This window comes from Saccopteryx leptura, chromosome 3 (assembly GCF_036850995.1).
Source record: "Saccopteryx leptura isolate mSacLep1 chromosome 3, mSacLep1_pri_phased_curated, whole genome shotgun sequence".
Lineage (NCBI taxonomy): Eukaryota > Metazoa > Chordata > Mammalia > Chiroptera > Emballonuridae > Saccopteryx > Saccopteryx leptura.
In genome coordinates, this window is record NC_089505.1 from 9377373 (window position 1) to 9392786 (window position 15414).

Consider the following 15414-nt stretch of genomic DNA (forward strand, 5'->3'; position numbering starts at 1 on the left):
TCCTTCATTTTATAAGTAGATACGCCGAGGTCAGGACAGATCGGGACCCACCCAAACGCTGCACAGCAAACCAGGAGTCGAGCTGGCAGCAGACCTGGGTTCAGAATTCAAACTGATGATCGCGTCTCCGAGTAACTCAACGGTAGGGTCCGCTGCGCTGAGGAAAGCACAGCCTCAGAGACCCAAAGGACAGCAGAGCACACCCTCCGGACAACTGCATTGTCCCCGAGATACCTCCGCCAGGACAGCCTCTCAGAACGCCCTGGGAGTCTGGTTCTGTTTTTCCTGCGGCCAGAACAGAATCTTTAAGCAAGTCGACCCTTTGAGTGGCAGGTGCAGTCAACCGAGAGGTTCTGGTGCACCCACAAGAGCAACTAAGAGTTCATCTTGCCCTGGCCGGTTGGGTCAGTGGTAGAGCGTTGGCCCAGCATGTGAAGTCCCAGGTTCGATTCCCAGCCAGGGCACACAGGAGAAGCGCCCATCTGCTTCTCCACCCCTCCCCCTCTCCTTCCTCTCTGTCTCTCTCTTCCCCTCTCGCAGCGAGGCTCCACTGGAGCAAAGTAGGCCCGGGTACCGAGGACGGCTCCATGGCCTCTGCCTCAGGTGCTAGAATGGCTCCAGTTGCAACGGAGCAACGCCCCAGATGGGCAGAGCATCCGCCCCCTGATGGGCATGCCGGGTGGATCCCAGTCGGGCACATGCGGGAGTCTGTCTGACTGCCTCCCCACTTCTCACTTCAGAAAAATACAAAAGCAAACAAACAAATAAAAAGAAGCTCATCTTGACTTTTATGAGCGCCCTCCGTGCTGTCGGGGTGTGATGGATGAGTCAACCTGAGCCAAAGCAGAGGAGAAGGACCCAAGGCAGGCAGGGAGCCCTCCGTGACTATCTCAGAAGGTCACAAGCTATCGACTATGACTGCAAGTCAGGCTCGATGCCCTTTTACTCAACGGAGGCAGAAAGCAATGAGCAACTGAAACCACAGCTATACTAAAGAAACCCGATCGTGAGCACCAGGAGCCGGTGAGGGCACAACTGCAGAGCCACAGCGGTGGCCAAGGAGCCTGGCAGCCTTGCAGCTCCAGGCCTGCCACTTTGTGGCTGGGTGACTGGGGGCAATTTTCTTAAGCTCTGCAGCCTCAGTTTTCTCATCTGTAAAATAGGGATCTATTTCATAGGCCTGGTATGAGGCTCAACCAGCACATATAAGAAGACTGAGAACCACAGCTACACAGATTAAATTTATCAACCTTCTGAAAATGCCACACAGTGTGGCTGTCCTTTGCTTTCTCTTTGTCTTTTCTTTCTTATGGTGAAATACATATTTAAAAGTACGCATGCTTTTAAATAATGATAGGTATAAATAATGATTATAAAATGAACACCCAAGGACTCACCACTCACTTTAACCATTTAAGGAGTAAGCTTTTTGTCAACCCTCTGAGTGAGGACATATATGAACGTTTGTACTACTCAAAGGGTTAAGAAAATTAATGGAAGGGAGGGGAGAGGGGGAGGGGAGGGACATAAAGAGGGACAAGTATAAAGTGACAGAGAATGATTTGACTTTGGGTGACGGGTATACAACATAATCGACTGTCCAAATGATGTGGAGATGTTTGCCCAACATAGCTATGTCCTCTAGTTGACCAATGTCATCTTGTTAAATTTAACCATCTAGGTAAAATAATAATAAAGAAAAATAATGAAGCCAGGGCCTTGGCTGTGCCCTCCCTTCTCTGACCCCCTCCCATTTCTGTCCCCGAGTAAACGCTGTTTCCCAATTTTCTGTTTATCATCCTTATTTTTCTTCATGGTTTTATTACATAGGTGTATATCCCTTAAACCAGTGATTTTCAACCTTTTTTTTTTCATGGCACAAACACACACTAATTACTAAGGTCAGTGCCCCTGACTAAATACAACCATTTTCATCTCATGGCACAAATAAATTAGTTACTAAGGAGAAGAGGTCAGGGCCCCTTTTTCTTTAGTAATTAGTTTATGAGTATGTGAGAGACAAAGGTTGAAAATCACTGCATATCAACTTGTTTCGCCCAGTTTGGGAATTTATACGATCAGGATCCTGTTGGGCACATGTGCTCCTGTGACGTTCTCTTGATAGTATGACTTTTAAATCTGTCTACACGGGCAGGTGTGGTTGTGCTTTGTTCACCATCACTCCCAAAGAGAATCCCATTGAACAAACAGGCCACCATATATTCCTCCTCTTTTTAGCTGTTTTTAAATTTAATACTCCATCAGGAGACAACCCAGCTTCTCCCCAGATGCAGCCACGGGCTCCACGTGTTTTCTAACGTCCCCACGAAATGTCCCTTGACAGACACGGTTACCTGCACCAAGTGAGTGTCCTGCCAGGCCTGGAAAAGCTGTTTTTGCTCAGAGGATTTTACATATTCCCTCCGCCAACACTGGTCTGTTTGGTTTACAATCCTGTCCACTCATGAGATACAAGTAACTAGTGCAGAACAAGCCCAGAACATTCCTCAGTTTCCCTGTGGGAATAAGTAACCAGCATGTCAAAATCTCAGGCCTGCCTGAGGTTTATACCCGTCCTGCACCTCCCATCTAAGGCTAGTTTTCCCCTAGTTTCAGCCCAAGTGGTTCAACTACTAAAAAAAGTCTGAAATATTTTTGTAGCATAGGCGGGAAACAAAACAAACACACATCGCTATCACTGGACAACTACTTGAATTATTCAGGGAGCTGAAGAGAATGGTACTGTATCTATAAAACAAACTGAGCTATTACACATTTTTTACCAGTTAAATTATTTACTTTCCCTCTTTTTGGTAAGAAATCATATACCAACTGACCAGTGGTGGTTCAGCGGATAGACTGTTGACCTGGGATGCTGAGGTCTCAGGTCACCAGCTTGAGCACAGCTCATCCAGTTTGAGAGTGGGGTCACTGGCTTAGCTGGAGGCCCCTCTTCAAGGCACGTATGAGAAGCAATCAATGAACAACTAAGGTGCTGCAACTATGAGTGGATGCTTCTCATCTCTCTCTCTTCTTGTCTCTCTCTCACTTAAAAAAAAAATCACATACCCATAAATTGAAAAAATTACATTAAAACAGATCGACAGCTAAATAAACTTTTAAAAGTCAGTGCGGTCAGAGAAGTTCAGAAATATGGAAGGAAAATTAAGGCTTCTCAAACCTCAGTGACCTCTGTGTGATGAACGGGGTAAAGTCCGTACTTAGAAGTGACCCAAAGCCATGATAATGCCCCCCGTCTAAAGTTTATGTTTAAGGAAACCACTGGGAAGTCGGGTATTTACTTCTTTGCTGATTAGAAGCGAGTCTCTCTCCCTCTGCCACCCTCGGCCACAGAGGGCCCAGCGCGTGCTCTGCAGCCACCTCCGCCAGTCAGTGTCCTCCCTGCAGGGACGCCGTGAACTGCGTGAGAACATGTGCATCAATGCATTTCTTTCTAGAGTTTTGTTTTAAACAACAGATGTGTAAACAAAATTTAAAAATCGGACAGGATCTTTACTATGATTTTTTTCTTCCACGGAGATGTAAACAAAGCATTTCTTGGCTCCACTGAGCTGGAACTCTCTCTGATGACTGAGGGTCTTTTGTTGTTTTGTTTTGTTTTCTAAAAACAATTTGGGATTTTTCTCCTCACAAAACATTACATGTTTATGGAGAAAATGCAGAAAACACAGATGAGCCAAACAATTTTTCTTAAGGAAAAAAACATAATCCCACCATTCCAGGGTCCACATTTTGGTCTAAACCTCTCCATTGTTTTGCAACATAATGTCTGTCCTTTTTTTTTTTTTTTTTTTTTTTTACAGAGAGAGGGATAGATAGGGACAGACAGACAGGAACAGAGAGAGATGAGAAGCATCAATCATCAGTTTTTTTGTTGCCACACCTTAGTTGTTCATTGATTGATTTCTCATATGTGCCTTGACTGGGGCTACAGCAGACCGACTAACCCCTTGCTCGAGCCAGTGACCTTGGGCTCAAGCTGGTGAGCTTTGCTCAAACCAGATGAGCCCGTGCTCAAGCTGGAGACCTCAGGGTCTCGAACCTGGGTCTTCTGTATCCCAGTCCAATGCTCTATCCACTGCGCCACCACCTGGTCAGGCTTTGGTGCCTTCCTTAAGAAGCTACACTCGTTCTGCACTGCATATCTCAAGACTTTATTTTATAGAAAAAATAACTGAATTTCATTACAATCAGTCCATTTTTATAAATACGTGCTACCATAATACTCTGTTGAGGCCTTATATTTTCCATATGAATATTCCTTACACACATTATTTAATAGCTGCAAGGTATTCTTTTTAACAAATGTACCATAATTTATTTAACAATTGCCGTATTTTGGACATTTTGGTTATGGAGGGGTTCAGAACAAGTCACCCCCAAGATGTGCCTCTGTCATAAGCAGATTATTTTGAGCTAAAGGTAACCAAGACCCCATGGGCTTAAGTGACACTTCTGTCCCCTTTGACTACCTAGAACAGTTTAAATTGGGGGCGCTGGCCACAGTAAAGAATAAGCAGAGATAACCTTGACCTGGCTATAGAGCAGGGCAACCTACTAACTACCTACCGCACACCTGTCCTTACTGTCCTCCCGTGACCTTCCTCCCTCTGAGGTCTCACTGCACCTTACCTCCCCGTTAGCTCAGAATGTCGTGTGTCCCTCATTTTCCCTTTCTGTCTCTGAACCTCTCCTGTCTGTGGGATTGCTGATTCTCTCATATCTGTGGGGTTCCTATGTGTATGTATGTAATTAAATTTGATGATTTCCTCCTGTCTGTCAGTCTGTCTCATGCAGATTTAATTATTAGACCAGCCAAAAGACCACTGAAGGGCAGAAGCAAGGTTTGGTAATTCTTAATTTTTCAACATTAAAACAATGATAAACAATACTGTCTTGAACATCCAGGTGTACACACATTTGTGGCAACATTTATGATAATTTTTAAAGGCTACTTCGTAACTGAAACTGGCGGATTAACGAGAACAGCCTTCCGTGATGTCGGTGGCTGACGGGTCCCCGACCACCGCGCCGGGTACGGGGATGCCAGCCGCTCCCTCGTCAGCACCGAGCTATAGCCTGTTCTAAGTTTGCTAAAACGGTCCCCAAACAGCGCTTGCTTTAATTTTGCGCTGATGTACCTACTTGGGAGGCTGAGTGTTTCCCCTATTTATCGCCTGTTTGTATTTCCACCTGGGTCCTAAGTAGAGAGATTTAATGAGCTTTTTCTAGCCCCAACTTCTGGCTTCTCAGAAAAGGGAACTGTGTCTCGGGAAGGCTACATCGTTGGGCAGAAGCAATTATCTGGTGTTTGCTCCGTGGGAGTTTAGTTTCCTCAGACAAATGCTGCTTCAGTCTAAAAGGACAAGTTAGGATTAAACGCACAATGACTCAGTTCCGTGGTGAGGAGTGTGAGGGGCACACTCAGAGAGGACTTCAGGAGAAAGGGAGAAGAGAGTCCTGCTGAATGTGCACAGTGGTTTGGAGAAACTGTCCTAAGCAGCAGAGTCTGAGCTAGATGAAGACACTCACCCACACCCCGGCATCTCCCTGCCCCACCCCGAGGTTTTCCAGGTGTGCGTGGGCCCCAGGTGAGGGACGCTGGGCCAGGAGGAGGGGTCAGGGAAGTCACTGAGGTTAAAAGGTCTACTGATCCTGGGGGAGCACAAGAAGCCCTGGCTCTGACTCACAGGCTCCTGGGGTGAATCTGAGTCCTGCCGTTACCCCCTGCGAACCTGTTTGCACATTCCTGAAATGATAATGGTGTCCACCAAGGAGGAGGAAGAGGAGGAGGAGCAGGAGGAGGAGGAGGAGGAGGAGGAGGGGGAAGAAGAGGAGGAGAGGAGGAAGGGAAGAGAAGGAGAAGGAGGAAGGAGGAGGGGGGAGAAGGAGGAAGGGGAGGAGGAGGAAGCAGGAGGAGGGGAGGAGTGGAGGAGGGGGAGAGGGGAGGAGGTGGAGGAGGAGGAGGCAGAGGAGGAGGTGGAGGAGTGGAGGAGGAGGAGGAGGGGAGGAGTAGTGGAGGAGGAGGAGGAGGAGGGGAGGAGTGGAGGAGGAGGAGGGGGAGGAGTGGAGGAGGAAGAAGGGGAGTAGAGGAGGAGGGGGGGGAGGAGTAGTGGAGGAGGAGGAGGAGGAGGAGGGGAGGAGTAGAGGAGGAGGAGGGGGAGGAGTGGAGGAGGAGGAGGAAGGGGAGGAGGGGGAGGAGGAGGAGGAAGGGGGAGGGGGGTAGGAGGTGGAGTAGGAGGAGGCAGAGGAGAAGGAGGGGAGGAGTAGAGGAGGAGGAGGGGGAGGAGTGGAGGAGGAGGTGGAGGAGTGGAGGAGGAGGAGGGGGAGGAATGGAGGAGGAGGGGTAGGAGTGGAGGAGGAGGGGGAGGAGGGGGAGGAGGTGCTGGAGGAGGGGGAGGTGGAGGAGGAGGAGGAGGAGGAGGAGAAGAGTGGAGGAGGAAGGGAGGAGGTAGAGGAGAAGGAGGGCGGAGGAGGAGGAGGAGAGAGAGGAGGTGGAGGAGGTGGAGGTGGAGGGGGAGGTGGAGGAGGAGGTGGAGGAGGAAGAGGAGGGGGAGGGGGAAGAGGTGGAGGAGGAGGAGGGGGAGGAGGGAGAGGGGGAGGAGGTGGAGGAGGAGGAGGGGGAAGAGGTGGAGGAGGAGGAGGGGGAGGAGGGAGAGGGGGAGGAGGTGGAGGAGGAGGAGGGGGAAGAGGTGGAGGAGGAGGAGGGGGAGGAGGTGGAGGGGGAGGAGGAGGAGGAAGAGGAGGGGGAAGAGGTGGAGGAGAAGGAGGGGGAAGAGGTGGAGGAGGAGGGGGAGGAGGAAGAGGAGGAGGGGGAGGAGTGGAGGAGGAGGAGGGGAGAAGGTGGAGGAGGAGAAGGAGGGGGAGGGGGGGGGGAGGGTGGAGGAGGAGGAGGAGGGGGAGGAGGGGGAGGGGGAGGAGGAGGGGGAGGGGGAGGAGGTGGAGGAGGAGGAGGAGGAAGAGGTGGAGGAGGAGGGGGAGGAGGTGGAGGGGGAGGAGGAGGAGGAAGAGGAGGGGGAAGAGGTGGAGGAGGAGGAGGGGGAAGAGGTGGAGGAGGAGGAGGGGAGGAGGAGGGGAAGGGGAGGAGGAGGAGGAGATGAGGAAATCACTGTGAAAATGACTGGGAGGTGGAGCACCTAGCTCAGGAGTCTGCACGTAGTGGGCCTTCAATAAACGATAACTATGGCATGGATGAACCCAATCTCTCCACAAATGCTCACTGCGTGCCACTTAAGGGCCAGGCACTGCTCTGGGCACTTGGCAGTTGCCATAGACAGTAAATAGCAGATAAGCCCAGTGCAGAGCTGAAGCCAGTGATAAGAACATGAGTAAACACAGAGCAGGTCAGGACGATGGGAGGGCAAGGCTGACCTCCCTGAGAAGGTGACCGTGGAGCAGAATCTTGGAGGAAGTGACTGAGCCTGGTGCCCGGGAGAGGGAACAGCCACAGAAACGCCCCCAAAGCAGGTGTTGGTCTGACAGGGTCAAGGGCCAGCGAGAGGCCGGTGTGGCTGAGTGGCGTGAACATGGAGGGAAGGTGGTAGCAGTCTGGGGCGGTTAGGGCCCCCGGCCCACCTGTGGGGTGGGTCTCTCTCTGTGCGCTGGTCTCTGGGCATACAGAGACGTGACCCTGGCCCATGGGGAAGCTTAGATCCAGCCTGGTGGGACCCTGGGCAGCTCAGAGAACGCTGCCCCTTGGGCTCTCTCTGGGATCTGTCTCACAAAGGCTCAAACTGACTGAATTCTGTGGGGTCCTCCCTTCGTCCCCCAGGGGGGAGGCAAATGCCCAGGTGAGTCTCAGAAAAGCGACCCCTAGGGTCTTCCTATCTCAAATCCACCACAGGCACCAACCCTAGGAGAGAACATTCCAGAGCTGCCCTTGGCTGCCTGGCCCTCAGTGTTTCTTCAGTACTTTGATCTTTCTGAAGAAAGGGGCTAAGCCACCCCCAGCCCCGCTCTCTGAGATCCCTGGCCAGGGCCACCCCGGACTCACAACCGTAGGGCATCCCTGAGGCCCGGGGCCAGGCTCAGCCACGGGAATCTGACCCACTGTGTGTCCCCGGGCAGGCGGCTGCACTCAGGAGGAATTGGGAGGGACCCCCCAGAGGACTTGTGCGAACCACATTAGCACTTGAGAGTGGAATCTTGGTCCTTGACCAGTGTGGACGCACAGACATGTTCAAGAACTGGATGAAAACATGGACCTTCTCCCCGGAAAAGTGCACGGAGGAGCCACATTTCAGACACCGTTCCAGAGAAGCCTGCGACAGGGGTCCCTCCCCGCCGGGCGTCACTTGCAGCTCGCTCGCAGCGCCCAGACCAGCGCTGTCCAGCAGAAACCCAATGTGAGCCAAGTACGTAAATTTAAATTCTCTAGCAGCCACATTTTTAGAAATAGAAAATAATTTTAATACTACATTGTATTCATGAAATGTACCCCAAATAGCATCCTGTACACAAAAGTCAATATAAAAATCACTGAAGCATGTTACCCTTCTTCATTCTTAAGCCTCCAGAATCAGCCTGTATCTTACACTCCTGGTCATCGCAGTTTGGGCTAGCCACATTTCACGTGCTCAGTCGCCATGTGAGACGAAGAGCTAACAGGTTAGACAGCACAGCCCTCGGCCTTGAAAGAACCCTTAACGAACACCACACGCGACTCCGACTGAAACCGCTAGGGCTTGACCCGTGCTGCTCAGACTCACCTGTTCTCCTCCTACATGGCCGGTTCTGCGCCGGCAGGCCCAGGGCGGGGCCGGAGGGCCTGCTTTCTGACCAGCTCCCAGGTGACCCCGTGCTGCAGGGCCCCACACGGAGCAGTGAGGGTGTCACAGGGGTTTCGATGGGGGCAGGACCACAGGTGAGGGGGCAGGTTGGGAGCTGCTAGCAGGTAGGGGCTGGAGTCCAGGATGTTAGCTATGCTCAGGGTGTTTGAAGGAAAGTGTGCCATTTTCTGAAGGGAGCACCACTGCCCATAAAAACACAACCACCTGAGGCACAGAGAAGTCCAGGGACTTACCTTGGGTCACACTCCCTGCCCCTGACCGGGCCGGAACGTGAACCGAGAAGTTGGTTTCTAGAAGCTGAGTTCTTAACCACAAAATTACACCATGGAATTTTTGCATTCATTTCATTCTCAAAGCAATCCAGTGAAATAAAAAGAGCAACTCTGTTCTCCATTTCCTTGATGAGGACTCTGACATTTAGGGAGTTTTCATGATTATATAAGATCATCTAGTTAGAGAGCTGTGACTGTAATTGAGGCCTCAGGACCCCTCACCCAAGGATCTGTCTATCATACCATTATACCACAGCTTTAGACATAAAGTAAGCATCTGTTTAATGCTTTTCAATAAGAAAATGAATGAGTGAAAGGTCTGTCAATAAACAGACACTACGTTTAGAACATCAAAAAGCAATCTTGAGAAAGAAGAACAGAGTTAGAGGAACTAAACTACATAACTTCAAGACTTCCAACAAGTCTCGAGTAATCAGGACAGGGAGGCACTGAGAGACTAGACAGAGAGACCAGCGGGACAGACCGGAACACAAGGAGAGAGCTGCACTTGCCCCAAGAACGCCTCCTAGTTAGTGGAGGAGTTAGAGTCTTTTTTTTTTTTAACAAATGGTGCTGGAATAAGTGGGTATCCATATGGGAAAAAAAAAAAGCTCAATCTCTACCTCACACCATTCACAAAAATTAATGAGTTGACTCGAGACCTATATATTAAAGCTAAACTCTCATAACACTTATAGAATAAAACTTTGGAGAATGTCTTCATGACCTGTGAGTAGCCAAGACACAGAACCATAAAAGGAAATTTTTATAAACTAAACTTCTCACTCAAAGACACCATTATATATTATCAATTACCCACTGTATATATAAAAATGCCCACAGTAAGATGTTGTAAAAAAAACCAAAAAAAACCACCACTGGCCTGACCAGGCGGTTGCACAGTGGATAGAGCCTCGGACTGGGATGCGGAGGACCCAGGTTCGAAATTCCGAGGTCGCCAGCTTGAGCACAAGCTCATCTGGTTTGAGCAAAGCTCGCCAGCTTGGACCCAAGGTTGCTGGCTTGTGCAAGGGGTCACTTGGTCTGCTTAGCCCCCTGGTCAAGGCACATATGAGAAAGCAATCAATGAACATCTAAGGAGTTGCAACAAAGAATTGATGCTTCTCATCTCTCTCCCTTCCTGCCTGTCTCTGTCATAAACAAACAAACAAACAAACCACCATCCAGGGAGAGTGAGGTTTTCCCAAACTCCCAATCTAAGTACAATAGCAGCTCCGGGCTCTGTCGTCATGGGAGGGTCTATCCCCCAAGTCAACACTCACTCCTACCCCTGTCAACCAACCCAATTTGATATTGTGACAATGACCACACTTCATGTGTCGAGGGTATCAGATGGAGGCTCACCTGTCTCGTGCCTCCTGAGAACAAAGTGCCAGGCATTGGACAGGATAAGAGATCTTCTTGCTTCAAAACAGGGTTAGTAGGGCGTTTGGGACTCTCTTGATTGAGAGTTTTCAGGATATCTGGTGCGCTGACCTTCTGAAAAAGGAAACACAAAATTAAGAATATAATCTGCATCCCAGTTTGATATTTTTCAGATGTGGTGACTTCAGCAAGAACAGCCTGTATCTACTACCTGCTGGCACTGACATGCAAATAAGGGGCACACTTCCGGTCAGGGGGATGCATACACACACCCGTGGGGCCCTGAGCCAGACCTCAGCAAGCTCTGGGAACTTCACCAACAGAAATGGGTCTGTTACTTATGGATTAATAAGAGCCTTAAAGAAACAGAAGTCCATGTTTTGGCCTTAATAATGATCCTGACGTTCAATCACATGAAACAGAATAGTCATCAGATAGGCAGAGTTTTAACTCAGAAAAGTAGAGGAAAATCAAAATGTACCTCTAAACCTTATTTAAAAAATACTTTTTATAGGAAGTGAGTACTTTCATTATGTATATAGCTCTGTTCTCCAATATGGTAGCCACTAGCTAGCCCTGGCCGGGTGGCTCAATGGATAAAGCGTCATTCCTGAGGTCACGGATGCTCGCTGAGGTCATGGGTTCGATCCCCAGTCAGGGCACGTAGGAGAAGCAATCAATGAGTGCACAACTAAATGGAACAACTAAAGTGAAACGAGTTGTTTCTCTCTCTCTTTCTCTCTCTCCCTCCCTCTTCTCTTTCTCTCTCTCCTTTCTCAAATCAATGGAAAAATTAAAAGAAATATGGTAGTCACTAGCCACATGTGGCTATTTGAATTTAAGCTCCAATTAATTGATACCAAAAAATTAATAAATTCAGCTCCTTGGTTGTACTAGACACATTTCAAGTGCTCAGTGGTTGCATGTGGCCGTGGCCAGGCAGTGCTATTGGACAGGGCTAGTCTAGAACAGTGAACGGACAGAGGACAATCTGACTTTGGGTGATGGGTATGCAACATAAGTGAACGACAAGATAACCTGGAGTTGTTATCTTTGAATATATGTATCCTGATTTATTGATGTCGCCCCATTAAAAATAAAATTATTAAAAAATAAAAAAAAAAAAGAACAGTGAACGCAGTGGCAAGGTGGGGAAAACTCTTCCTAGCAAAAGATACAAAGTTTCCGAATCAAGACTTTTTTAAAATTCTGGCTTAGAAATAGAACTTGAAAATATAATAGTCACACCACAGTCATAATTTTCAGAAATAAAAATCTAAGTGAGAAGTTTAGAGAATAAAAAAAAATGACTTCCTCCAAATTATTGTTTGTCCTCTCAATGCCCAGAACATCAACTCAATAAATACCATCAGACATCTGTTAGAAGCAACACCATATCCAAACCCAGCAGCCTAAGTGCTGGGGGCAGAGAGAGAAGGGGAGGGAGGAGAAGACGCAGCCCTGCCCCGAGGGTCTCCCCAGTCAGAAGGAAACAGACACACGAGTCTGGCATGAGAAAGAGGACGAAGAGCTTATGCCAGAAGGGAAGGCTGTCAACGGGAGTATGGCCTGAGTGGGGTCTAGAGGGCTGGCACGGTCAAGACCCAAACGTAAGGCACCCGAGGGCGGGGGCTATCATGACGGTCAAGTACAGAGCGTGCTCCCAGACCCGGGCACTTGCAGAGACCGAAGTGGCCAGGCAGAGCCGGACAGGAGCTAGCACACACACAGTGGTGCCCAGGCTGTGCAGAGCACAGGTAGCCGGGGACTCTATGGGGCGGGCCCAGGGGAGGAGCCAGAGGGCGGGGAGGGGGGAGGAGCCAGAGGGCGGGCACAGGGGAGGAGCCAGAGGGCGGTGTGGGGGGGAGTGGCTGGGAGCCCAGGAGAGGACTTCAAGAATGGTGTTCAGAGAGGAGGAAGGAGTATGAGATCACTGCAGTTCTGAAATTAAAGAATTGCAAATTTAATAAAAATTTCCTATCAAATGAGAAAATACTCTTAAAAAAGTAGAAAGTGTAGGGCTGGCCAGAGGCTGGCAGGCAGGCTACCCTACTTCCACAGTCATGTGGAAGCAGGGTCAGCCTCAGAGCATGGCAACTCGAATTAAAAGCCCTAAAAAAGTGGCTGTTAAAAAGGGCACTTTGGGCCCTGGCCGGTTGGCTCAGTGGTAGAGCGTCGGCCTGGCGTGCAGAGGTCCCGGGTTCGATTCCCGGTCAGGGCACACAGGAGAAGCACCCATCCGCTTCTCCACCCCTCCCCCTCTCCTTCCTCTCTGTCTCTCTCTTCCCCTCCCGCAGCCGAGGCTCCATTGGAGCAAAGATGGCCCTGGCGCTGGGGATGGCTCCTTGGCCTCTGCCCCAGGCGCTAGAGTGGCTCTGGTCTCGACAGAGCGACGCCCCGGAGGGGCAGAGCATCGCCCCCTGGTGGGCGTGCCGGGTGGATCCCGGTCGGGTGCATGCGGGAGTCTGTCTGACTGTCTCGCCCCGTTTCCAGCTTCAGAAAAATACAAAAAAAAAAAAAAAAAATTAAAAAAAAAGGGTACTATGTATCTATCAACGTGGAAAGAATTAAAATGTTAGATTTTCTTTGCAAAGCCCATTGCAGGAGTAGGCATGTGGCATGATGCCACTTCTGTACAATGCGTGTATATGTGTACCCCAAGAGGCCACTGCCGGGGCCACACCATGCCTGATTCTAACTCAGATCAGGACGGAAACAATAGAATGGAGCCAGTTGTCAATGTAAAGGTTTGTGCCTCCTAGGTGTTCGACACATAACCATCTGATTCAGTCATCTTGAAGGCAACACAGTTCTGAATCATAAAGACTGATGACAAAGTTCTGAAAAGGAACAAGAGAACCCTCTTTATAATAGCAATCACCTGGTGTGGCAAAGTCACAGCCAAGGAACAATGTGCTTCTCAATAGGTTAGGGTTCTGGGAAATCGGTAGTAAAGCATAAAGGCAAGTATCAATATTTTGAAATGATGAGAAAGTTGACCCAATTCTGAAGATACACCCATCTTGATTGCCTAAGGAATCCAACTTGACCTTTCCTGTCACCTCTTCCCGGTACATTCTGAAGGACTTGGGTGGCTTTGTTGTTAGTTCAGCGCCTTTTTTAAAGGATGTCAAGATCCAAAGAGCAGCTTATGGACATTGTTGAGACCGGCTTTTCTTTTCCCCTGTGATTTCTAAAAAGGATTTCTGTAACTATCTAGTTTGGGCCGGATCACAGAGAACATGACTGCCCTCAATGAGGTCCACTCTGCCGAGTTCCGTTTAACATTGTACACCAAAAGAGCAGTATACATTAGGTTTGATTTGATCGAAGTGCAGGACCGTGCAATACGGGTGTTTGGGATTTTTGCTGATCTTAGGTAAGAGAAAGGAGAGCCACCCATTGCCACCTCTGAGATTTCATCTGAGGATTGCCTTTTATCATAAACATGCACTCGGGTATCAGAAAAACACCCAGGCTGGTCTTGGCCAATAATGCATGCTCAGAGTCAAGCTAAAGCCCAGCTGGAAGGTAGACCTCCTCTCCCGGGACCATCAGAAAGACCAACGGTCCTTCCATCTGAGGACCAAGTGTTTTAATGGTTGAAACCCAGCCCTGCTGCCTCCCTTCTCGGGCGGCTCAGCCTTTGAGGTATGGCCACCGGGAGAGCAGGAGAGGAATGGCAGGTGGAGGTACAGGGACACCAGGCCCCAAGTGGGGTGTTTCTTTAGATTGCAGGTGTCCATGAGCAACCATAGCAGAACACAAAGGGGCAGACAATGAGATAGAGTCGTCTTCTCCGCCTGTCCTCGGCCCCCCTTCTCAAACATAGCCCCTCCCTTTTTTGTTCTTTCCTGGTGAACAAGTGTGTGTTTTTATGGGCAATATAGCTCAGCCACACAGGAAAACCCCACTGGAAGGCACACAAACCCGCAAAGGAGAGGAAAGAAGAATTCGCTTCTTGAAGAACCCCTAGCCCAGCTGCTTACATGAGGGTATATGCAGGAATAGTTCAGAACACGTCACTCACATTTAAGTGACACAGAGGAGATCCTGAGCTGTTTCCTCAGTTAACACCCTGGAGTCACCATGGGGCTTTAGAGAATCATCTGCTATTTCTGTGCCTCACTCCAGCCACCCACAAGGTGGGCACCGACATCCCCTACTTCCACAGGGCACGGCATTGTGTGCTTGCTTAATCCTGGCAAGAAGCGTCACACAGCCTTCCACAAACTGTGCGCGTAATTTCCGTGAGCTCACCCGCCAAGGCATGTGTGTAATTGCCTTCTGACGAAATGTCCTATTTAAATAGGTACTCTTTATATTTCAACCCAATAATTATTTAGCATTTATAGATCATGCCAGGATTGCCAAGTGCTTTATAAATATTGGCTAAGCTGCTGCTTAGAAACAGCCATATCCTCAAGGAAGTTGAGGACTGAGAATTTCTGCGAGACGTTTCGAGCACGTTCAGCCAAGAGTGTGGCAGTGATGTGGGCACGTGCAGGACAAAGGGTCTACGCAATAGGGGCCCTGCAGCCAGAGCCGCCCGGCTCCTCCTCCCTTCCACCCCGGAGCTCCCTGTCCCATCGGACAACCTTGCAATTACCCGGCAGGCTTGTTTCAGGTGCACATGCAGCCGGGAGGGTGAACGCCAGGCTATGTCAGCCTCCAAAAGCCAAACGTTAAGTGTGTGGATGCGTGGAATGTCCCATCACGCGGCAGTGACGTCCAAGGTGGGACACACACAGGTCCACACACTTTGCCGCCCCTCTCCTAGCAGATGCTACGGGTGGGGTCCCTGCAGCAGGCTCTCCCTGGCCTTGCGACTTCCCACGATGTCACACGCTCAGTTCTCTCTTTGCTCCCCCCCACCCCCGTGCCCTCATCTTTTGTGGGACAGGAATAGCACAGACCTCACAGGGCTGTTTCAAGGATCGAAAAAG

At 49.7% G+C, this 15414-nt stretch overlaps 1 protein-coding gene across 1 annotated transcript in view; it reads right to left on the minus strand.

Moving 5' to 3' along the window:
- Positions 1–15414, minus strand: part of SYTL3 (synaptotagmin like 3) — a 79673-nt gene that overhangs the window by 16677 nt on the left and 47582 nt on the right. Inside the window, exons 9-10 of the mRNA XM_066372531.1 lie at positions 10448–10582; positions 8745–8992 (exon numbers count right to left, since the gene is read on the minus strand). Coding sequence (XP_066228628.1) covers positions 8745–8992; positions 10448–10582 — 383 coding nt within the window. The remainder of the gene's footprint in view (positions 1–8744; positions 8993–10447; positions 10583–15414) is intronic.